Source organism: Trachemys scripta, chromosome 4 (genome assembly GCF_013100865.1).
Source record: "Trachemys scripta elegans isolate TJP31775 chromosome 4, CAS_Tse_1.0, whole genome shotgun sequence".
Classification (NCBI taxonomy): Eukaryota; Metazoa; Chordata; order Testudines; family Emydidae; genus Trachemys; species Trachemys scripta.
The window spans coordinates 106921607-106945889 of record NC_048301.1 but is presented as its reverse complement, the minus strand read 5'-3'; the positions used below and the strand labels follow the sequence as shown (position 1 = coordinate 106945889).

The 24283-nt window shown below is 48.0% G+C and overlaps 1 protein-coding gene across 1 annotated transcript in view; it reads right to left on the bottom strand.

The window, feature by feature from the left end:
* Nucleotides 1-24283, bottom strand: part of CTSD (cathepsin D) — a 36041-nt gene that overhangs the window by 6120 nt on the left and 5638 nt on the right. The window contains exons 3-7 of the mRNA XM_034770298.1: nucleotides 14432-14555; nucleotides 11242-11360; nucleotides 4984-5183; nucleotides 2952-3074; nucleotides 1138-1282 (exon numbers count right to left, since the gene is read on the bottom strand). Coding sequence (XP_034626189.1) covers nucleotides 1138-1282; nucleotides 2952-3074; nucleotides 4984-5183; nucleotides 11242-11360; nucleotides 14432-14555 — 711 coding nt within the window. The remainder of the gene's footprint in view (nucleotides 1-1137; nucleotides 1283-2951; nucleotides 3075-4983; nucleotides 5184-11241; nucleotides 11361-14431; nucleotides 14556-24283) is intronic.

The following is a 24283-nucleotide window of genomic DNA, read 5'->3' as shown; positions in this document are numbered from 1 at the left end:
AAATAAATCCTCTCAGTGGTGTTGATGGGGCCTGGAGAGAGCCAGGTCCAGAACGAATGTCACTACATTACAGGCACCCTTATCCCTGCAGAAGTTAATAAGGCTGCATCAAATAGTGCTATATATACACATTATTCTAAAATCCTACAAAACTTCTTAGAGGAGATCCCTCATAGGACATTTATTAACAGAATCCTAGACTGGGGACTTGATTCTCTATTAGGTTCTATAGGATGGTGAAAACACCCATGGGAAGATTCTCATTGTCTATTAAACCCTGTAGGGCTTTTGTGCAAGTGCTTTCAAATGTGAATTTACCCCCCGCCCCTTCCCCCACTGCTACAAGGAGGAGATACAGAGTCTGAGCCAAAGCCTACTGAAGTCAATGGGATCAGGCCTTAATTCTTGTCCCAGCTGGCCAAGAAACAGCATGGGAGACTATTAAACTCCAGTCCATTTCCTCACTGGCTCCTTCGCTCTTAGTTTATCCAGAACTGGCACAATCACGGTTCAGGGGGCTGGGATTTCTCCATGACAACTTGCTCCTCCCACAGAAGCAGGTCAGTTTCCAAAGCAGGAGAGAGAATCCAAGCTCACTAGCTGCGGTTCAGGATAGGGAAGGGCAGTGTGTGTCCCTCCCTCTCCCAGGCTGCTGCCCTTAATTCTCTGTATGGGGCTGTAAAGCGTACAGCACCCAGCTCACCGTGCCAAAGAAACAGCAGGTCCCTGCCCCAAGGAGCTTGCAGTCTAGAGGCACAAGCGGGCGTGACGCAGGACAGACAAAGACTTAAGTGCTGATGGAACACTACCATTGGGTTTCAGGAGCCATGGGCGAGGAGAGGGAGGGGATTTGGATCATATTAATCAGGAGAAGGAGAAAAGGAATCCCCCCACCCCCAAGAGAGGCTTGGGCAGAGCTCAGAGCGGGAAGGGGCTGTAGGAGGAAAGACAGGCAAAGATGCAAGGAGGGACAGAATAAGAAATCTGCAAAGTAAGGAGAAGCTTGATGTTAAGCTGTCTGAAGAGGGGAAGCCAGTGTAGAGATTCCAAGGGGTGGGGGCACCAGTCTTTTGGAATACTCACCCCCCCTCCCCCCAAGTTTCCAGTTCACCACCCAGTTTCTCTGCCGGGGTTTACCTGTCCTTTGATGAGCGGCTTAGCCCCGATGGCAGCCTGCAGCGCCTTCACCTCCTTCGTTGGCCCTGTAATGAGCGAGGTTCCTGTGTCCACAATAGCTTCACAGCCCCCTTTGCACAGGGTCAGGCCATTGGCAACATCCAGTCTATGTGAAAAAGAAGAGTCCCAGATAATAAAAGCCCTTTGTGAGTTGCAGTTCAGGTTGCAAATATGAATCAGTTACTTAAATAGGGGGGAAAAAAAACCCTTAACAGAACAGTATAAAAATACTGGCAAACTGGAGTAGGGAATTAATAGTTAAAACTCCCAGAATATGCTGAAGTATGGAAATACCTAGGTCTTGATCCAGCAAAGCACTTGAGCAAATACCTCACTTTAAGTGAATAGTCCCATCAACTTCAGTGAGAGCACTCATGTGACTGAGGTTATACATACTTTGCTGCAGCAGGGCCAGCAAATTTCTTTCATTTCTGCCTGGTATCCCACAGCTAGCTGACATGCTAAACCTGTTATCATGATGCGTTACCCAGGATGATGACACATAAACCTGTATGTACTTTGGCACTTCACTGTGGAAACAGATTCAGATATCTGCAGGGGGTTTATGCAGCAGTATGTACCACCATGGATGGCAAAGGGTTAAAAGGGTTGTGTAACATTTCCCACTTCAAAGGAAGTCTAGTAGGGTCTGGTTTGACCTTTGCTGATGTTAAGCATCACAATACTCTGCACTGTTATAAAACCTTCCAGTCAAGGGTCTCAATGCACTTTGCAAACATTAAATAACTTGGGGATAATGATACTTGGCCCATGTGCCAGGGAAGGGTGGGAGGCACTTGGAGATCCTTAGATGTAGACAGGACCATGTAGAGTGCCTTTACTACAGAAGCTTTGCCTATGTAGCTATACCAGCAGAGGCCCTTCGTGTAGACACAGCATATGCCAACATGAGTTTTTCTGTTGGCATAGTAACAGCACTTCCCCATATGACATTAGCTATGCTGAGAGATGCCCTCTTCTGTCACTATCACTGCATCTACGCTGGGGGGGGAGGAAATGGCGGGGGGGGGGGGGGGGAAGAGGTTTGCAGGCACGGCTATGTCAGCTGTGGCTCTTTCCACACCCCTGACTGACAAAGCTCCACCAACAAACCTGTGTAGTGTAGACCTGGTCTAGAGCTTGGAATAGAGGTCCAGGCTTCCTGGCTAACAGCCCTCTGCTCGGACCACGCAACCAGGCTCAGTCCCTCCCCCTCACTTCCCCGAGCAATGCAGAGTGCTTACTACTGTGTGCCTATAAGAAGAGGGCCCCTTCCATCAAGTGCTGAATTCTCTGAGCTCCATTCAGCCCTTACGTACAAGCAACTCTGGGGTTTCAGCCCCACTGGGAACCATAGCAATTGGTGTAGCGAGGCCCTGAGGGGAGATAGGCAAAGCTGCCAGAAGCCGTGATTTGGTGGGTTTACTCCTGCTTGAAGCTGGCATAAGCTGCAGCTTATAAGCGTTTGCAGTGGTGGCTTGTGCCCAGCACAGAGCAGGCCTGAATGAAAACAATGGGATATACACATGTCTGGACAGGACCCTTCACGCCTAGCCAGTTAGTCCCTGGGAAGTGGGGAGAGGCGGAAGACAATGGGATAAATTCTGCCCCCGAATACATGGGGGTGTGTGTGTGTGTGTGTGTGTGTGTGTGTGTGTGTGTGTGTGTGTGNGTGTGTGTGTGTGTGTGTGTGTGTGTGTGTGTGTGTGTGTGTGTGTGTGTGTGTGTGTGTGAGCGCGCGCGAGCGCGCACGCAGAAAGGAAGGTGGAACTCACTCATCCATTTTGACCTGCCAGTATGCCTTGCGTGTGACATTCACCCAGTTGAAGTCTCCAGTATAATACTTGGGGTCAGTCCCTCCCAGCAGCAGCTCCCCTCCAGGCTGAGCTGATGGGTCCCTGAAAGAAAAGACACAGAACATCAATTCAGCTGAAGTGGGAGGGAGGCAGACACTGCTTCTCCAAGCATGCTCATTCACAATGGATCCCCGTGCACTCATGCCAGGGGAGAGCGCGAGCAGGGCACCCACATATGAAAGATATAAAAAATATTAAACCACCAACATTGTGGCTTAGGTTGTGAGAAGATATAAGGGAACTCCAGCATGTCTTCGGCTAGCTGAGGGCTGAGCCATCCTGTAACAGCCACGCACGTTGTGTTGAGACCTGAAGAAACTCACTGCACGCAAGGAAAGAGCAATGGAAGAAAGATCATTGCTCACTGACAGCCCAAGACTGGCCAAATTCTTTTACTACTAGCTCCACGACTAGAGAGACCGCCATAGCCTATTTCTTTATCTCCCTTGCATTTGGGGTAGGGCAGGGGCAGAATAAGCTCTGTCACCTCGTGCACTAGTACAATACCCTTCATCCAGCCAACAACATGCGTTTATGTGGGGAGGGATGCAGCTGATCAAATGATACATTGTTATTGCCTGACTCACGGCCCAGAGAACTGAATTCTCCAGGTTATTTCAACCCACAGATTGCAGCTGACTAGGTGTGAGGAAGCATCGCTATGGGGGATTTTTAGCCATAACTGAACCAGAACCCCCTCCCCCCCCCCGAAGACATTTTTCGGCCCAAGGAGTCTCGTCTCTCCCAGGAAAATGGAAGACCATGCTCAGGTCTGTAGGGGTGGTGATGGGTATGACAGAGCCAGCGAGGGTATGACAGGGCCTCCTGCTGCCATGATCCCAGTCCTCCCTCCGTATTGTCTTTTCCCACTCATCTCCTGCTCCCCTTGGAATGCACAGCCTCTCCTGGCCCACCACAGCACCACATTCAACCCCTCCTCTTAGAAACAAAGCCCCTGAATCTCCCCTCCCTCACACCGGTTTCATACCAATGTAGCTCTGTGGTGGTACTCCCAACTGTCACTGGTGCAGGGGGAGGAGGAATCAGGCCTGAACTCCTTCAGCAAGTCCCACCAGTGATTCCCATCACTACATGCTATGTGCACAGGCCTGATGTGAACCAACCCAGAAGGAATTCATGACTCCTTCCCAGTCCAGAGTTTGACTTTCAGACGACATATACGCAGAGGGTAGAGTTCTGCACTGAGACCCCATTCCCCATTGCTCTACCCCTTGGGCAGGCATCCAGGTATACTTGATCCTGCCTCAGTGCAGGGGGGTGGACTAGATGACCTCTGGAGGTCCCTTCCAGCCCTACTTTGCTATGACACTATTAATGCCACCTGTGCAGAGGAGATGTGAAAGGCTACCATTTTGATCAGGTGGCATGAACACACCCGCTTTGCGCAGGTGGAAGTGACTGTCTAAGGGGCCAGACAGAGGGAGCAGCTGAGCATCCTCAAGTCTTTTTGGGGACGCTCCATCTCCTCAAAGGTTCGGGCCATTCGATTGTAAGCTCCTCGGGGCAGGACGTGCACGGACTTGCCCAGTGACCAACATGCTGTAGGCATTCAGGAAAGGGAATGTTCTGTGGCTGATGTAAATCAGCAGAGCTCCAGAGAACTGAAATAATCAGTTCGTTGTAAAAAAAAAAAAAAAAAAAAAAAGAGGCAGCTTTGTCCGGAGCTCTTCAGTCAGTTGCCTGCAACCCGTGGGAAGTAGCTACCATGAGAGATGTGTCAGAAAACACACCCTATTGTAGGAATGGGATGGCCAGGCCCTCCTCTGGTGTAAAGGAATGCAGCTCCACTGATTTCAATACAGCTGTGCCCCTTTACACCAACTGAGGGTCTGGCCCTTAGAATGAGGTGGGAGGACAGGAGGTGGCCCACAGGTTGGAGACAGCCAGACGCGATGTCTCAAGAATGAGCTCCATGCCCCCACAACATCACCTGTTGAGGTAGAAGGAAAAGATGTTCTTGTCCACCAGCTTCTGCTGAATGACGTTATCGAAGAAGGGTGTGACTTTATCCACAGAGATCTTCGGGAAGGCCATGCCCATAATGCCGTCGAACTTGGCAGCGATGAAGGTTATGCCAGGTTGCTTGGTTGCTTCACCAAAGATCTGGTCCTTGACAACTAAGTCACCAATCTGCAGGGAGGGGGGAAAAAAAATCCAAGATGGTTAAAAAGAGAGTCTCAGAGTACCGGGGTGGGAGAAAGCACTTTCCTGGAAACAGGATGGAGTCAACACGCGAGAGCTGTGCTCTGGTCTAGCATTGGCTAGAGAGATCCTGCCCCTCAATGCATGCCTCACAGAGAAACCACAGATGGGTCTCAGGTCAGAACGCTTTGCTACAAATACAGGCCATTGGAGATACAGCTCCCACCTAGTGCAGGCAGACGACATTGGGCCCTCATAGCTCCTTGTGAATGGCATGACAGGAAATGCTTATGCTCCCTTCCTTGGATCAGACTTACTCCTCTAGCTGCTCTCTTATTTCTCTTGGCTCCCTCTCTTTGAGCCCCTCGGCTCGATATGTGCCCCCTCCACTGAACTGAAACAGCCCTCCTGCAGGTCACCGATAGCTTAGCTCCTTGGGGCAGGGAGTGTCTTTGTTCAGTGCTTGTACAGTGCCCAGCACAATGGGGTTCTGGTCCATAACTGGGGCTGCTAGTGCTAAAACACGTAACAGTAATAAATCCCATTCGTTCCTTGGCTTTCACCTCATGGCTTTCCTGGCCCTGCGCTTTCCTGATTTCTCCTCATGCCCTCAGCATGTTTTTCAGTGACTTCTTGGCCTCCTCTCTGCCCTACACGATTCTGTATTCTGTCCCCGCTTTGTACTCCCTCTCTTTAGGGGACGCCATCTCCCACCCATTCCCTCACCTACCACAGCGACCACCACCCCGACAGCCCTCCTCCCTAACCTCTGCAGTTGTGTGTCCAACTCCAGTTCAAAATGGCTCTCAGATCCCCATCACCACCGGCAGCACTGTTATCCTTCCCGTCTCCGCGCTCTGTCCCCACACATCTGGCCAGTTGCTGAGTCCTGTTGCTTCTACCTGCCCTTTCCTTGCTATCCCCTTATTGAGGTCATCCCCTGCAACCCCGCCCCCCAACAATCATCTCCTGTCTGGCTTGACTGCCTCACTGCTCTCCCCCATCAAAGGCATGTCTGAAGCAACCTCTGCTAATGGGAGCTCCCATTATGACCACATCACTTCTGCTTTTTCAGTCCCTCCACTGGTTTCTGGTCACTTACTGCATTGTATTCAAGTTCCTGTTCAAGTTCAAGGCCCTACAGAATCCTACAACTCCCCCTTTCATTCCCAACGCGCCTACTCACCTTTCCCTTCCTTATGCTCTCAGCAGCCATCAGGCTCCCCCCTACTCCTGAAACAACCTCCCTTCCTGCACCGCTCTCTTTCCTCCTTCAAACCCCAACCCCATCTAGCTTATTCTCCTAGCTAGAATCTGCAGCCTCCTGTCATGAACTGTTGGTCTGTGCCACATGTTTGTCTGTCTAGTGGGATTTGGACTGCACGTCCCTCAGTGTAGGGGAAGTTTCCCCATCTACATTTATGGCCCTACTTATGCCCTTTGAATCAGGAGACCCCAAACATTCAGAAGGCAGACACCATAGATGCTGGCTCCCACAGTTCTCAGGAAAGCAGGTCATGAAATTGAGGTGGGCACTGAAGGGTTGTGTTGGGATAGTGGGAGGGGCAAAGTGGTAATCTGACTGATACGAATTTAAGGTCAGCTCTCTTGCCAGACTCATGGCTAGAAGGACTGACATGGTGTAAAGCACTAGGTGATCAGTGTGGCCCCACAGAAGTCAATGGAGCTATGATGATTTACACCAGATGGGGATCTGGCCTTTGGTTTCTCTCTCTAGCAGTTCACAAGATCTCATAGCTTAAAATGATCACAGGCAATTTTACCAATTGGACCAGGATGCTTTCAGAGTCCTAACTATCTTTCCTCAGTCCACCCTGGTTGGGTCTGAAACTCCCATTGGCAGCATTACAGCGAGATGTACTGTACTGAAATGAAAAGCTCAGCCTCTCTGACCTGACATCAGAAAACGATCCCTTGTAAATGACTAAAATCCCCCCAGGGTTAAATAGTGCCTCGCTCTGTGTCAGTGTGTAAAGGGGTGTGTGCAGGCCTAGTATGCGTACAGAGAGTTCTTATTTTAACTGGACTAAGAACACTTTTTGTTTCAAAGTGTAATTTGCTTCACAAGAGACAAAAGCCACAGAAGCAGGATGTGGGGCAGAAAGATCTGAGCGACACGTCCGGTAACGCACTGAGAAGAGGGAGGCATTTTCAGAAGTGATAAAGGCACCACCGCAGCACAAGTTCAGTTTTTAAACAATAGCAATAAAATATTTGACGGGCCCGATCCTTAGCTGGAGCAACGCTGATTTACGCCAACCGGGGAGCTGACCAAAAATTGCTATCATTTTTACATGCACAAAGATAGCCAGGCGTGCAAGCTTTTTCAGGCTTGAAGCTTGAGAGGATCTTTAGCAGAGCAAAGGCATTGGGTTACAGAACTTTCCCTCTCTAAGTCACTGGTTTGGCTCCCATCCAGGTACATAATGATCAAAAATCATTACTAGCTGATGGCTGTTTGGTGGCCTCACTCCAGTTCCTTGCAGAGAGGTGTCACGCATCACATCCTGCAATTGGCACCCTAGTTAGCAGCCTCAGCAGAAAGACCAAAAACGGAGAAGGGCATAAAGGCTGAAGGCCAAATCCTCAGCTGGTGTAGAGCAGGGTTGGCTCCAATGACTTCAGTGGAGTGGGGGCAATTTACCCCAGCCAGGAATCTGGCCTTGAATTCTCCCTTCCCGCTGTGTGGCTAAATGAGGACTTCACTGTGCAGCGCCATCAGCCCACCACTCACCTGTCTGTGCTTTCTGTCCTGTACTTGTAACGCACCCCCTAAGCTCACTGAAGCTAGAAGCCCTAGGCAGAACTCGGAATCACTAACACTCTGGGAAGCAGAGGTTCCCCTGCTACAGCTGCATTCATCGTTTGTTACTTGGAGTGCGATACCCACCTCCATCAGGAAGTTTTCTACAAGGCTAGTGAAGCATGGGAATAGGCTTCCAAGGAAGGTTGTGGAATCCTGCTCACTGGAGATTTTTAAGACCAGATTGGCCAAACACCTGTCAAGGATGATCTTGGTAGGTCCCGCCTCAGTGTGTGGGGATGGACTAGAGGACCTCTTGAAGTCCCCTCCAGCCCTACATTTCTGTGTTTCTATTACCTCTCATGGGGTGTTTTTCCCTGGGATGTTCAATAAAGGTTCAGGACACCCAGAATGACTGTTTAGGGGCTGGGGTTTAGGGGGAAGGCAGAGAAGGGAAAGACACAGTCCTTCATTCCCTCTCAGCCAGTCAGCTGTCCTTGCCAAACACCCGCCAAGCCAGACCCACAGCTGGCAAATCGTGATTTTGATGGAGCTTTGCTGATATCAACCTGCTGAGCATCTGGCCCAAGCCGATGGTTGCATTTTAGGTCTGGGCTCAGACATTGACAACGGCTCCCATTTCACATCTCTCGTGCACCCCAAGCCTCTCTCTGACGGCAGTGGGAATTTGGGGTGTGCAATGAATGCAGGATCCCGCCCAGTACGGGAAGCCACTTGGGTTCCAAGCATTTAGCACCCCACCTCTGCGAGTGCCAAGAACCCACTGCAGTGCTCCCTTGGATTGTAAACTCGGCTCATCACGGGATAGACTTCAATCACTTCCGCACACAGGGAAGCTGAACATTGCCAGTTGCAGTGGCTGCAGAGAGCCCTTATCCCCCCACACAGGCAGGCTCAGGAACAAACTAATTAAAAAGAAGGCATTACAGTGATAATTAAAAAAAGCTGCAATTTTCCTTACCACTCATTTCGCTCCCTCCATTAAACTGGAGAGCACTGAAACCTACTAACACAATCCCATAAAGCCAGCTGCTTTAGATCGCCGCCCCACTCCATCATTGGAACAGCTCCTTTCAAACGGCCTCTTCATCTCTCCAGTCACCTGCGCCCAGCTCCCCCCCGCTGCTCTCTCCCTGCAATCCTCCAATCCCACTAGCAGCAACTGACAGCACAGGGCAAAAGCAGACAGCTCTATTGGCGCTAGACTTTTTTTTTTTTTAAACCTAACAGAAGTGGAACATTTATTGCTAAATGCAACATGACTTCATTCAGCAACAGCAATAAAATCCTTGGAAGGGGTTTTAGTGAATCCTAGAAGCTTCCTGAATGGAAATGACTAGGGTCTAGATTGGGGGTGGCCAACCTGAGCCGAAGCCAGAATTTACCACTGTACATTGCCAAAGAGCCACAGTAATATGTCAGCAGCCCCCCATAAGCTTCCTCCCCCTCCAGCCCCCAGTGCCTCCTGCCCACCAGCAGCCCCACCAATCAGCGCCTCCCCCTCACTCCCCACGCCCACCACAAGCAGGCTTGGGGGAAGGGGTGGAGTGGGGGCCGAGCAGGGGGTTGAGCAGTGAGCATTCCCTGGTGCATTGGAAAGTTAGTGTCTGTAGCTCCAGCTCCGATGCAAGAAGTCGCATATTAACCTCTGAAGAGCTAGACTGGCCACCCCAGTCTAGATCATCTAGAGCTGAATGTTTTGATGCCAGGGAACTAGGCATGGGAGGCAGGGACAGGGAGCTAGAATGGAGGTACATGGATAGCATTGGGCTCTGCAGATCCTCCAAGACCAGTGCAGTACTTGGGGGTGGGAATGGGGAGGGGGGGGGAGAGAGAGGAAAGATCTACTGGTTTTGGAGGTCAATCCTTGACCATTGTGGGGTGGCAAATCCTCTCACCCGTCCAGGGAATACTGACAGTCAATCTTAGCAAGACGAAACTCACTAACGGCATCATCTGAACTCAGTGCGAGTCTGCCCATTGACCGATTCGTTTTGCATCGGTCCCCGAGTCTGTTGCTTATGGGGATAACACCTACAAGGGGATGTTCTGGCTGTAAGTCAAGTATTTCTGCACTAGTCTAGAAAAGATTCTGGCAGAGGGGAGCCAGAGTATAATCCAAGACAGATGGGAAATTCAGTTCAGGCTGTTTTTTTGCACAGTGAGGTGGAGAGAGAGAGAGAGAGAGAGAGATGGATCCCTTTCTTTTGACACCAGCAGACTTCGTTAGCCAACACTTTTCAACTGGGACAGACAGAGAAAATGCCAATGGATTTCTGGGCCTACCTAAAATAGGTTTATAGATGTATCTATTTTGCTAAGCAAGTTTAGGGCTCTCAAGCCAACACTGAAGACTAAGGCCCAGATCCTCAGGAGGTATATAGGCTCCTCACTTGCATTGATTTCAACACCTCTGAGGACCTGGCCCTATGTAATTTGGAAGCCCAAGTCCCAGTGACTTTCAACAGGACTTGAGCGCTAACTCACAGCTGTGCTTTTGAAAGCTGAGCCCACATTTTCAAGAGTGATTTCGGGCATCTCATTTTCCGAGTGCCTAACTTGAGACACACTTAAGTAGGCGGATTTTCAGAGGGTGGATACTCTGCACTTCCTGGTAATCAGGTCCCTTTAAGTTGTCTCAAGTTGAGTGCTAGAAAAAAAGGACACACCCTCCCCCAAAAATCACAGGTCCCTTGAAAATGTAGGCCCCAAGTTTCTACACAGAAGTAGAACCAGTGCAATATAGGCAATAGCAGGGCAAGTTTACCCCGGATTGCCTCAAGTCTGATACGATGGAACTACCTCTAGTGGCGGTAGGGTAGTTTAATCTCCATTCTCACTCAATGTTTAGCCTCGCTAACGAGATCTGCCAATTGCAACGTGGACACGTGTCCCTGGGGGAGGTGGACTGAGATCCCCAACCAAGGCCCTGACTCAGCAAAGCACTTAAGCAGGTGTTTACCTTTAAGGAGTAATGGGATGCAGTCTTTCCTAGTGACTAGCGAACTGGTCTGGGAGTCGGGAGACCTAGGTTCTATTCCTAACTACCACTGGCCTGCTGGGTGACTGTCAGCAAGTTCATTCCCCTCTCTGTGCCTCAGTTTCCCCACCTTATGATACTGACCTGCGTAAAATGCTTTGATATCTGATGAGAAGTGCTGGGTATTGCTAAGCCCCATTGAAATCAAAGCGACATGCCTGAATTCCTGGCTCAACGAGGGCCTAAATGGGTTGCAGAAGTGAAGTACAGTCATTACTAACCCCCACAGCATCCTGGCTGAGGTATCCAGACAGGCTCCCGGTTCCATAATGGATGGCGAAAGCTGTGCCGTTCTTCTGGTAGGTACTGGATTTGGAGGAGTCGTATTTGTGATGGATCACTGCAGCGAGGAATAGGAATACAGGAGGTACACACAATATTAATGCCACTCAGCAATTTATACAGTGCGTTGCATGTTTGAAGCACTGGTCGGGCATTAGCTAATTAAATGAGCTGGTCCAAAATAAATAAATAAATAAATAAATAAAATAAAATTGGGAAAACTTTCCCAATTTTTCTGTCAAAATTTCAACGAAAAATTGAAATTAAAAAAAGAAGAAGCTGTCAGGAAGTCCTAGAAATCAAATGTCACAACCCTCCTGAGAGGTGCGATAGGGGATTATTATCCACCTTTTACACCTGGGGGGAGGGGAAGAAGCAGAGATGTAAAGGTCACACTAAAGTCAGTGGTGGAACATAGATCAAGAAACTCAGGACTTCCAGACTCCTAACCCCATACTCATAACTCCAGATCATGCTGCCTCCCCTGCTCTTAAAAGTAAATGTGTGTTCAAGGAGAGGGTAAGCAGAGCCCTGATTCTTACATATGCCAATTCCGGAAGGCCTTATAAAGCATTTCTAACATGCAAGGAATTCAATTATGAGATCCAATTTAGCAGTTGAATAGGATTTGGCTCCCATATTTAGAGACTAGAGTACACATGGCTGTTATGTCAGGGGACATTAGAAACTGCAAGAGTGAGGCTCAAGTCACCATAACTGCCCCAAGAGGAAGATGCTTTGTGCTATGGAGAGTTTGGGTGAATTTAAGTATATACAGGTATTAAACACAAACATTAATTTTTGTATCACTCATTTATATCAGAGAGTGTTTCTTTCTTAAAGGTGATCTGGAAAAGATGTTTTTTAAATATACGTTTTCTGCCCTTCTTTATAAAGATGACTGGAAGGTTTTAGTTTAAAAAGAAAAAAGGATGTCTTTCCCCACACCTATTTGTTTTATACCTTAGAAAGTTGAGGAATTTTATTTATTTCTTCCCCAGTTTTGCTCAAGGGTGTAAATGGATGTCTCAGCAGACATGGATTGTTTTTAATTATAAGACTGGAGACAACAAGTCATTAGCAACAACATCCTTGCTCCCAAATGTTTATTCATCCCTGGAATTAAAATAGGTCAAAAGACAAACAAGCTAAAAAGAGGGGACCCGATACATCACTGCCTGGGCACCTTGGATATAACAACATCTGTGCAAACTCAATTCCAGTTTGGGAGCATTTTACATTTGTTTTGCACTAGAGTAAAATGAGCTCTACAAGGTGCAAGTAGAGAATCAGGACCACAGAGCTGTAAACAGACCAGCTAAAATCTCAGCTAGCTTACTCCTGGCTCTTGGGTTGTCAACATTTCCCTAGTTCTCTAGAGGTACAGAATCTCCAAGATAGACCAGTCCTGAATCAGAGTCTCCAGCCTAGACAGGGCCCAAAATCTCCAATATATAAACACAAGTGGGAAACAAACCCATTAAATATATATCTCCATCCACCTGACAAACCACTATCAATCATAAAGGGCACAAGTCCAATATTCCCTACCCCCACCCCCCAGGCTTTGCAGGTCACCTTTCATGTTTGTATATTTGTTGGCTCCACTTTCTCCATTCTGCTTAAGTAGCACATTTGGTGGCTTTTAAAAGGCATTTTACCACAGTTGGGTTTGACATCATCTTCTTTGGAGATTTATTATACTGGAACATCACAGGGTGAAAACCTTGTAATTTATAAGCCTTTGGTTTTAGCCACAACATTTTTTTTTTTTTTAAACACGGTTATTATTATAGATCCATAAACATGTGCATGCACATTCTGGGCAGTAATAAACTAGAAACTAGGACAGTTGGTATCAGATCTATCAAGATAGGCTTTTTTGACTGCATTGAGCAACAGGACAACATAGCTATAATTTGGGGAGAAGCAGAGCGACACATGGAATGACTGATTACCCAATCAAGGTCATTCCAAAAAGAATTAATGTGAGTGTGTGTGGGAGACGGGAGGAAGGGGAGGGGAAGAGACAGGAGAAGGAAGGGCCATTAACTTGACAGCACACTGGACTGGGACTCAGGACACATGGGTACTATTCCTGGCTGTGCTGGTGACCTTGGGCAAGTTGCTTCGCCTTTTGTGTCCTATCTGTAAAATGGGGATAACAATATTGACATCTCCTTTGTAAAGGGTTCGAGCGCTACAGAGGAAAACTGCCGTAAGAGTTGGATATTATTATTGTTTTCTATTTCCCTTACCCCCCACCGCCACTCCCCCATTTTAGGTGGGTCATTGAAAAACATCAGCATAGACTTTAATAAAATAATAATATATGGAGATATACATATCTCATAGAACTGAAAGGAACTCCAAAAGGTCATAGAGTCCAGCCCCCTGCCTTCACTAGCAGGACCAAGTACTGATTTTGCCCCAGATCCCTAAGTGGCCCCCTCAAGGATTGAACTCACAACCCTGAGTTTAGCAGGCCAATGCTCAAACTATTGAGCTATCCCTCCCCTGACCTTTCCTTGTCCCTTTCTCCTTCAGTCAAGGGGAACAAGGGTGTTAATGCCCAGATATCAGCACCATGCTCCACTAATGCAACTGTCATCATAGGGCAAGAAAAGGGCTTACTCTGGTGAGCCTGAAAAGTGCAAAATATAAAAGACCGCATCCTCCAAACCCCTGGGGCTGGACAAACTTAAGGGGAAAGAGAGAGGAAATTCTTATTTTGAAGACCTAGTGGCTACAGGTGCCAAAGACAGGGGCTGTCTCTGTGTATTCCCAGAGCTGTGTCTAGCTTAGCCATGCTGCAGCTACCTAAGCTGGGGAAACCATCCTGGGAACTGGCATGCAAATGAGAACACAAGAGAGCCCTAAAGCATTCAGTGCTTCACTTGGGTTATTCTCCCTGACTGCTCCAGCTGGTCCACTCATGGGCCAAGAAGTCTGCAGGACAGACTGGTTTGGAAGATGCCGGTTGCCCTCTGCAGGCCAGGGGTTTCTCCCTCTGGCCTTCTGTCCCTGGTTCACAGGGCGGCTCTTTGGTGCCTGTACTGGATACGCAAGGAATAGGAGGCTGTTAAAGGTCATGAGGCCAAGCAGCTACACAGCGCAAGAGCTACTTACAGCAGGCGATGTCCAGGAGGTTGCAATGGACAGATGGCACCCAGAGATTGGACGATCCAGTGTCAAAGACCACGGTGAACTTTTGCGGTGGCGTCCCAATGCTAATCTCTCCGTAGTACTGAGCCTGAGAGAGAAGAGGAGCGCAGAGAGGAGTGTTAATACAGATGGAATACTCTCCTTGTTGCCACAAACTTTCTAGGCGCTCTCGTTCAAAACTGAATTGAACCGGATAATCCTCTGGGGTTGATGCATAAATAACTTAGTGGTGTAAGTCTGCAATTGCAATCCCTACTTCCCCCAGCAGGAGTAGGGAATAGTGTAGACAAGTGCTGGCGGTAGCAAGCTCATAATCACTCCAGAACAGCCTCTTCCAGCAGGAATCATTTGTAGGGAAGGGCATAGTAATGTTGGCTGTGGTGAGCTCACAGCTGCTCCAATCCCAGCCTCTCCCAGGAGGAATTAGTGTAGGAACACGGGCTGCGGTAAATTCACAAGCCCAGATCCTCAAAGGTAACTAGCAGCCTAACCCCACACTGATTTCAGTCCTATGGCAGTCAGCCTCACACAGCAAGAATCACTGAAAGGAATAGTAAAGAATCCAGTAGATACAGCAGCATCCAAATAGGTTACAGGGTTGCAGGTTGGGTAGGAGTCTCCCTCTCTCTTCTCCGCACAGTTACAAAGTGCTGAAAGGAGGGATGGGCTTGTGGTGAAAGCCCTGCAGTACAAGTCATAAGGTCTGGGCTCTGTTCCCAGCTCTGCTACAGACTTCCTGTGTGACCTTGGCCAAATCACTTAATCTCTTGGTGCCTCAGTTCTCCTTCTGAAAAAATGGTGGTAAATATTCCCTTTGCATGTCTTGCTCATTTAGAATGTAAAAGTCTATTTCTCACTACATCTTTGTACAGCACCTAGCATTATGAGATCAAGGCCTCTTAACCCTCTAGGTGCTACCATAACACAAACAGAGGGAAATTCCTCAGAGAATACCTGGAAGTTATCACACATAGACACTAAGGAAGGCTACTTCCAGTTGTATTTTTTTCTTTAATAAAGTGATTCTGTCATCTCCCAAGTACCCCACCTGTTGTCAGTTCTTAGTAGGTAGTAACTAACAATGTCAGGAAAGTCATGTGTGAAACAGAACAGGTCCTTCTAAATCAGTATGTTAAATCCCTGCCTTCTCTGCTCTTCCAGGTGCCTCAGAATGTAGATGGGGCTGTCGCCTCCCAGCTACTCCCAAGCATAGCAAAACCATACAGCATAGATCAGTTCCTTTGGCAGACGGATGTGCACCTCTGTGGAGGTTTTATCCTGCCCAGACAAGCCTGACATTCCTCTAGTTTCTTACCAGCTCACACCCTCATTTTTTAAAAAACACATTTAAATTATTTAAAATGTAAAACAAAGCAACAGCCACAAAAAATTGGCTGCCCGCAGACAGTACCTTGGGCATCCATCTCCCTGAGCTTTTGTTCTAACCCCAATATGCAAGTGTAAGTAGAGCTAGATTACACTTGCTTGCTCCTATGTGCTGGGTAGGTAGATTTCCCAGATTAGGGCCATTAGCTTCTGATCATTTGAAGTTTTCATTAAAATAAGAAGTTTCTAATCCTTATGACAGTGAAGAGAACCTTGCAGATGTGAACCAAAGTGTGTACTGATGCAGTGCAGTCTGAGTCTGTAGATAGCCAGCTCTGGTGCCTCTGCTGCTGCTCTTCACTCTGCCAAGTTGCAGCAGAGTGAAACTGGACCACAGTTTTGCCAATTTGCATTGTTGCCATTCCAAGAATCAGGTCAGTTTCAGCCTGCTGATACTGGAGAGAGCTGGAAGTAGCAATAGAAGCATATATGGAGCTATTCACTAGGCAGTGGAGAGGAGTCAGGACTCAAACAGGCTGGGATAGAGGTAGAATAGCAGGGAACTTTCCAAGCACCCTTACAGCTTAAAAAAAGGTAGGTGTGTGAGTGAGAGAAATGCTCAGTTTCCCTTCCAGCAGGGAGGGGATAGGTGTAGTAGGGAATACACAATGATCATCTACTAGACCTGCAAGCCAGGGATTGGTATGAAAAGTCCTTGAGCAGGGATCAGAGATAGAGATTCCAAGTAGGACTCCCAGGAGCTAGACAGGGGGCTGACTTCTCATATGGGTAATGCCTCCCCTTCGTTCTTATCAGTCTTTGGCTAGACAAGACAGGTGAGGTAATATCTTTTATTGGACCAACTTCTGTTGGCTACTAGTTTTATTCTAATGGCGCACAGAAGTCTGGAAAGATTTTCAACTCCTATTTGAAAGTGAGTGGGAGGGAAAAGATAAGTTAGGAAACTCAGAGAGACAGGAGGATTTATTTGTTTATTGCAGAGAGGGAAAGGGGAGGGAGAAAGAAAGCAAAGACAAAAAATAGTGGGGAGAAGGCAGAGAAGTGGCAGAGGGAGAGAAAAGGAAGATTCTAGGCAAATGCTGAAGACGCACCTCAATCTACTATAGGAAACAAACAAAAAGGTGGAGTGAAACCAGGAAGGAAACAAAGCTATTACAAAACGAAGAGAGAGGGAGTAAGGTGAACAATTATTAATTAGCAAGCCAACTGGCATTGTGACAATTACAGTGCACAAGAGTCCTATTCCCGCAAATTGCAAGGGGGAAGGAGTGACAGCACAAGTATTTCGCACCCTAGCTGGCAAGCTTAGTCCTCAGGCTAGCAGAGATCAGAAACTTTTCAAATGACAGGTGTAGGAGAAGACCGTCCTGCTGAGCCAGGGAAAGGAAGAGATTGCACTAGTTGTGCCTTGAGTTGTTTAAGAGAGGGATGTGGGAGAGGTGTTGTCAGTGTTGTGGGGAAGAGCTGGAACAGCAGTTTAGAAGCAACCTTGGAGTCTCATTTATCAGCCAGCTAAGTGTGTGGGTGGCTGGACGCCCTGGACTACAGAATGCTGAACACAGAGAGGACGGTACAAAGTAGACTCAGTTAGGCCAGGCTGGCGCTCCTGTTCAGGCAGCGTAGATAGCATCCCTTGGCAGCAGCAAAATTTTGCTTATTATGGGAGTGACTGCGGGGAGGGAAGGGCAGTCCCCTGCCAGTTGGTTTAGGGCAGAAGAAAGTTGAGAGCTGGGGCAGCCTCTAGGTGTGAGGCACACAGATGCTCTGGGTTTGCTTACTCTGACTGTCACATGACAGAGGACATCTCCCCACCTTCCTAAAGTTTATTTCTGGTGTTGGGAACCATTGGGATTGGGGAGGCAAAGGAAAGCCACATGCCATGGAAGCCACCAAAGCAGGGACTGCTACACTGGGGGCAGGGGGTAAAATGGGGTCCAGCCAGAGCTGCTCTTCCCCTTAGCCCCTTCCTGGACCCAGAACTGTGCAGAGGAGCCCGCCCCCCCAAACACACACTGGGGGCAATAGGACACAGATGGTGAGTCACCTGGCCATTCCTTTCCGATATGGTCTTGGGGGAAAACTGCAGTGAGAAATCAGCCAGAGATTCAGTCCATGTGGTAGGAGCAGGCACTGATGTAGTGAAAGCAGGGACCAGACATACCAAGAACTTCCTCTGCCCTGTGCTGATTGCTCTGACCCTATCTCACCTCCCAATCTCTTCACCCTGGTTCACTACACCTGCCCCTCTTAGCCCTTTCTTCCCTGTCCTGCCCCCTCTCTCCTCTTTCCCTCACTTCCCCCCCGCCCCCCTGAATTTATCCTCACCCAACTAAGCCCATAAAGGTCATGGAACGAGCAGGCTGTTTGCTGCCACCACATTGTTTTGATTTAGTTGGGATTGGTCCTGATTTGAGCAGGGGATTGGACTAGATGACCTCTTGAGGTCTCTTTCAACCCTAGTGTTCTATGATTCTACGTTCACCTTGCTTGTGTGTTCTGCCCCTTCTCCTACGCTGCGCCTGTCTTGTCGATTTAGATTGTAAACTTGTTGGGGCAAGGACCATCTGCTATTCTTTGTTTTTACATTGCCTAGCAGAGTGGGGGCCCCACTCTTGATGGGTCCTTAGGCACTACTGTAATAAATATGATTAATATAATAAGGGAAGGCTGGGCAACCTTAAATAAAAATCTCAGGCCCTGATCCACTGACAATCTGCTCAGAGCAGTTTGCAGGATCAAGACCTTAGAGTGAAAGCTATGAGGAAAGGAGGTCAATTTCTGCCCTAAAAAAAACAAAACAAAACCCCAAGCCCTTCAGGCTCCTGATTAAAAAGGACATTGCATTGTATAGCCAGATGCAGTGAGGCAGTGTTCTAAATATTTAGCAGTTTTGTAGGGCAGCTCGGATCACTAAGTAGTTAGTGATCCATGATAATAAACTAATGGGAAGACAGTAGTGCTCTCTGATTATTGCTAGAACTCAAAAAAATTAACCCTTTGTGCGCAGGCAAGGAGGGATTAGCACAGGACACGTGCCTGACGGCATCAGTTTACGGAATCCTGAGCATGATTCTCTACTGTCTTGCCCCTGCTGTGGTCATTTATACCATCCTCGAGTGCTAGCCAATAAACACCGCATTAGCTTACAGTGGAGCAGGGTTTGTACATGCACTGGGTACGGGTGTAAACGGCCACACAAGGAGCAAGGTAGTACAGGATCAGTCTTCCCCTCAACAGCAGTTCTGGGAGACTGATCAGGAAAGCCAATTACTAGCAGCATGGCAGGGGGCTGAATGGAAGTGTAGCCAGAGCACAGCAGGGCAGGCTGAATAAAATGAAATGCACATGGAGCTATGTTGGCTTTTTTTTAAATTGCCTTAACTGAAGAGGTTTCACACATAAGAACTCATCTGATCAGAATAGCCCTGGACCAGCTTTCCACAGGCTTGCCAGCAATACGCTGACTTGCAGTCACAAGGGAAGGCAGTGTGGATGGGCCATGATTCAGCACTTTTTCTGTTTGTTTTTTTTTTTTTTAAAAATGTTTTTTGTTTTGCACGGTCACCAATGTCTGTCCAAACCCAGCACCCCTCAAAGGTCACCCAACAGCTGTGCTGAAGATTTTCACTTCTCGGCATTCTTCCCGTGGGGAAAAGGAGCCATTAGACAGTGAGCCAAAGATCAGCGTACTTTAAGGCACCTCCTTAGTACTAGATGAGAATGACCCTGGGTTGATGCGAAGACCTCATCTACACCTTAATCAGAACCAAGTCAGGGGACCCAGTTACAACACATTTGTCCCATGACCAGATTACAAACACAGATACTAGTTGGTGTAACCAACACGTAACCATGTAATAATTGGGTCAGGTGATCCAAGTGTTGTAACGGGTACCTGACTGGGTTAAAACATAGGAGTGGTCACAATCTTGAGAGAAAAAGCTCTTGGTTCTTTCTCCTCCATTTGATCTTTTGAAGCATCCTTCTGTAACTTACAAATATCCCTCCACTAAGAGTGACAGATTTCCACCTTGTCACTGACAGTCACAGTCAAATCCCCTCCACGTAACAGGCTATTTAAACTCTTGCACATTAGGCTTTTACAGTGCTCTAGCTGGTAATCTGTTAGCAAGTCAACAAGGTGGATGAGGTCATATCTTTTATCGGACCTGCTTCTGTTGGTGAGAGAGAAGCTTTTGACCTACACAGAGCTCTTCTTCAGGTCTCTTTCACCAACAAAATATTCCCTCACCTTCCTTGTCTCGCTAATATCCTGGGACCAACATGACTACAACACCACAGCAAACAGTAAGAAGACAGACAAGAGAAGCTTTGCAGACTCCTTCACCTCTGAAGGGAGCCTGAACTTTGGGAACGGAGCTGAACTTTTAAAAACACATGCCAATCCTACAAGGTTGGCTCTGTATTGAATTTGCAGAAAATCCAGCAAAGTACTTAAAAGTTAACAGATACTTAAATGCTTTGCTGGGTCAGTCTCCGTCACAGGATGAGCTGGGCCTATATGGACCTATGCCTTCAGTCACACGACCCTCCATCACCTGAGGAAAGTGCAGGCTAGAATTGGGGGCTTGATTCTTTGACAGGCCCAGCTCACCCTATGGCAAGGCCACAGAACTTAGACCTTAAGGTCTGCTGGCTGCAATGGAGCCCCACTGGGCTGTTCTGGGACCTGGGAATTGCAGGAATGCAGTAGTCCACTAGCCACATACCCCTTCTGTATGTCACACCCCTATGCTGGAAGTGGGATGGGCGGCCCGCAGCTGGCCAGGCCAGTTCTATGCCATCTGGCGATTCCTAAGGGAAAATTCTTAAGGTAGCCAGTTAAACTGGCTACAAGATTGCACCAATCTAGCAGCGCAAAGCAAGGCATTCTCTATATGAGCCATGATCTGGCCAACAGTCGCTGCTCAAGGAACTAGACAGATAAATGGATAGACCAGAACCAAATATACACTAGGAAACCCATAGGAAGTACCTATGCCTTAATACTGATGAGCTTCACGGAAGAGGTGCTTTAAGACCTGAATGCAGAGAGATACTGCTTCCCTTGGCCAGGGAGGGCATCATAGGCATGTAGGGATGCAGGAGAACTATGTTAATACAGTTAAGAAAACCATGGAGATGCCACCTGTCATGTCATTCTCATGACACCACCTACATCTCAATGGCATTGCAATGCAGGGTGTGCAGTCTCCATTGTGCATCATGCCCAAATGGCTACTTCTGCTGAGGAGGTTTAGAGGCTCCCCCAGTCTCCTAGCACTTTGGGTGGGGTTCTGGCATGCCGTCAGGGTCTCCCAACCTGAAGGCAAAGGCACAACTGCTCCCCCTCATTCCCTACTTTTTTGCACCAGAAAGGGAAAAACCAAAACAAGCCATTGGAAACACCACAAAGCTGACTTTAAGCCATGCTGTGTCCACTAACAGGAACAGATGCAGAGTATCCCCCTATGGGTCAATACCAAGTACCATTCTGTGCCACCTGGGGGCCATGAGCTCTGGGGGACGGAAACGCAATGAGTCACTGGCATCCTGGTCAGTGGGGACCAAGACTCTGAGAGGGGCCTCTCGGAGAAACTTGGGCAGGATTTTCTGCCCATCTAACCAGGAGTCACTGGTCTGGATTGGGGGCGGGGGGGACAAGCAGCGATGAGCAGCAGCAGGAGGGTATATTTCAGGGGATGGGGTGAAACCTGGTTATTTTAAACTCTTCAGGCACAGGGCATGCAGAGCTGGGTGGGAACAAGAGGGGGTATTGCCTGGAAGGAAAAAAGGTAGGAGGTGGGGGTGGGCTAAGAAAGACACAGCTGGTATCATGCACAAGAACTACAGTGATCCCTTCTATGAATCCTCTCCCACCCAGTGGTTGTGCCTATGCTACGTGCTCTTTCACATGAAAGGATAGTGAGGTCTGAGCTACATCACCACCCATCACACTGACTAGTATTCTCATTATTTCCTTTAACCACCCCACGCTAGTCTGTCTCCACCTGTCGCCTCTGGCCTTTTTCTTCAATTCTAAGCGCTGTTGTTTTTACTGCATTTGTACAGTGCCTAGCACACTGGGATCCTGGTCCATGACTTGGGCTGCAAGCGCTATAGTAAGACAAATGATAAATCTGCCCTGCCACAGCTCCTGGGGTCCAGTATTCTAGCCTGACGTCACAAGAGGAGCACAACCACATTCCTCTGACTTTCTTGTGACTTGAAAATAAACCGAAAGAGGGTTGAAATCATTTCTAGCAACAAGATTTGCAGATGGAGAAAACAGCACCTGAGAAGTGACTTAGTGTCAGCTCTCAACATCCAAGAGCTGAAAATGAGGAAAAGGTCTTTAAAAGAAGAAGCCAAAAATGTTTCGGAATCGCAGCCCCACCGTTGTGTAATCCCCACCTCCCTCTGTTTCGACATCACTGATTAACCAATTGCGGTCCCTCCTTGCTGATCCCAAGGAAGTTGAGGGAGGAAGAAATTGGAAACCTGACAAGAGCCCAGGGGGCCTGGGAGTGCAAGTGAAGAGCTGCCAAGACATTCCCGTTCCCAGGAGAGTACTCCACATACGCAGGACATGGCATGTATGGTTGTTCCTAAGTCTGATGCCTTCAGTTCTGGGAGCTTTAAAATTCCACCTGTCTCGTAGGAACCAAGGCTGAATGGCCACTGAAATTTAAAGGCCTCAATTTTTGGGTGCCCAACCTGAGGCTAATTTTCAGAAGTGCTGAGCACCCACAAATTCAACTGAAGTCAATAGGAGCTGCAGGTGCTCAGCAACTCAGAAGGGAGAAAAACAAAAACAAAAAAAAAATCAGGCCTCATATTCAGTGTTTAATTTTCAGCACCCAAGTTAGAAAAAGTTTGGCATAACTACACAGTCTAAATACACTGCTCCCCAGACAGAAGATCAGGAAGGAGTGAGATAAGGAAATAGGCCATGGTGAGGCTAGCACAGCTGTGGGGGAAGAGGTGCGATGTGATATGAATCAAGAGCAGAAACCTGGGCGGGGCAGAGCTGGGCAGATCCTTGAGGGGCAGAACACTGCAGCTGTGCTGAGCCCTGTTCTGGTTACATGAAGCGACTAATAGGTAACTTTCCAGAGGACAGCAGCACAGCTACTAGGTAGGAGAAAGAACCTGCTTCAAAGGTGGGCCCTTCTGGAAGCCTTTGCCTGCAGTATGAGCCAAGTCATTTACTGAGGGTGGATAAAGTCCTCGTATGGGGGTCTCTCACAATGAGGCCCTGTTTGAAAACACCAGTCAGGGGGCCTGATCCAAAGCCCATTGAAGTCTATGGGAGTCCTACATTTTTAAGAACCAGGGATAATGCTGGCAGGGGTGTTTCAGCAGTACCCAGGCTGCGGAGGTGGGAAACGACCTCTATCCTGGCAGAGGGTTGCCTCTCCTACCCTCCCCTACCATCCAGACACCCATTGCCTCCTAGACGTTTGCCAGGCATTTCCCTGCAGATCGAAAAGGAAAACACTGGTCTAGATCCTGGCTGACAGTGTCACACACCAGCCCTAATCATGTTGCTGATTCCCCATCAGATGGCCCAAGCTCACATCCACCTTTTGTAATCTGTTTCCGGTCATGTGCCAAAAGGAGACTTCAGTAAACAATTGCTGCCTTGAATGCTTGGGGTTTTTTCTCATGCTAGTGTCAGCACCACTGGTATCAAGGGGTTAATATTATAATGGGTATATGTGCCAATGCCCTCTACTGGATGGAAGAGGACTATAACCATGTTTCATGGACCCTATACTGCTAAGATCTAATGTAGGTTCTCCATTAATCCAAGAGGGGACATTTCCTTTTGAAGTGGGTTCTGAACCTCCCTCCAGCATTCAAGTTACATAAACTTCCTAGCAAGGCTGAAGATAGGCAGCTTCCTGAATATCCAACATGTAATTTGCTCCATTAATGAACTACAAAGTGTCTGTGTGTCCAATGCAAACCCAGATAGTGATTTGATTAAAAGGAACCCTGCACGCTCAAAATAGATGCAGTGTTTTACCAAAGCAAAATGGCACATATATTCCGTTTCTGGATTCCCTTTTCACTTGACCCTCGTCAGTACTGCTGCCAATATATAGGTGGGTGTAACATCTGCCTTGTGATTTTCTTGAGTGCCCGATCTCAAGTGCACTTGACAAGCCAGACTTTCCAAAGTGCTCAGCACCCCCAACTGGGGCCAGACTTTCAAAACAGCTCAGCAGCTCCCATTGTGATTCCTATGGGCTTAGGCCCTGATCCAGCAAATCATTTAAGCATGGGCTTAACTCTAATGGGACTACTCAACAGCTTAAAGTAAAGCACGTTCTTACATGCTTTGCTGGATTTGGGCCTCAAACAAACAGCAGCAAGAGTTCTTTTCATCCATAGATCTCAGGGCACTTTGCAAAGGAGATCAATACGGTTATCTCCATTTTATGAATGGGCAAATCACTTCCC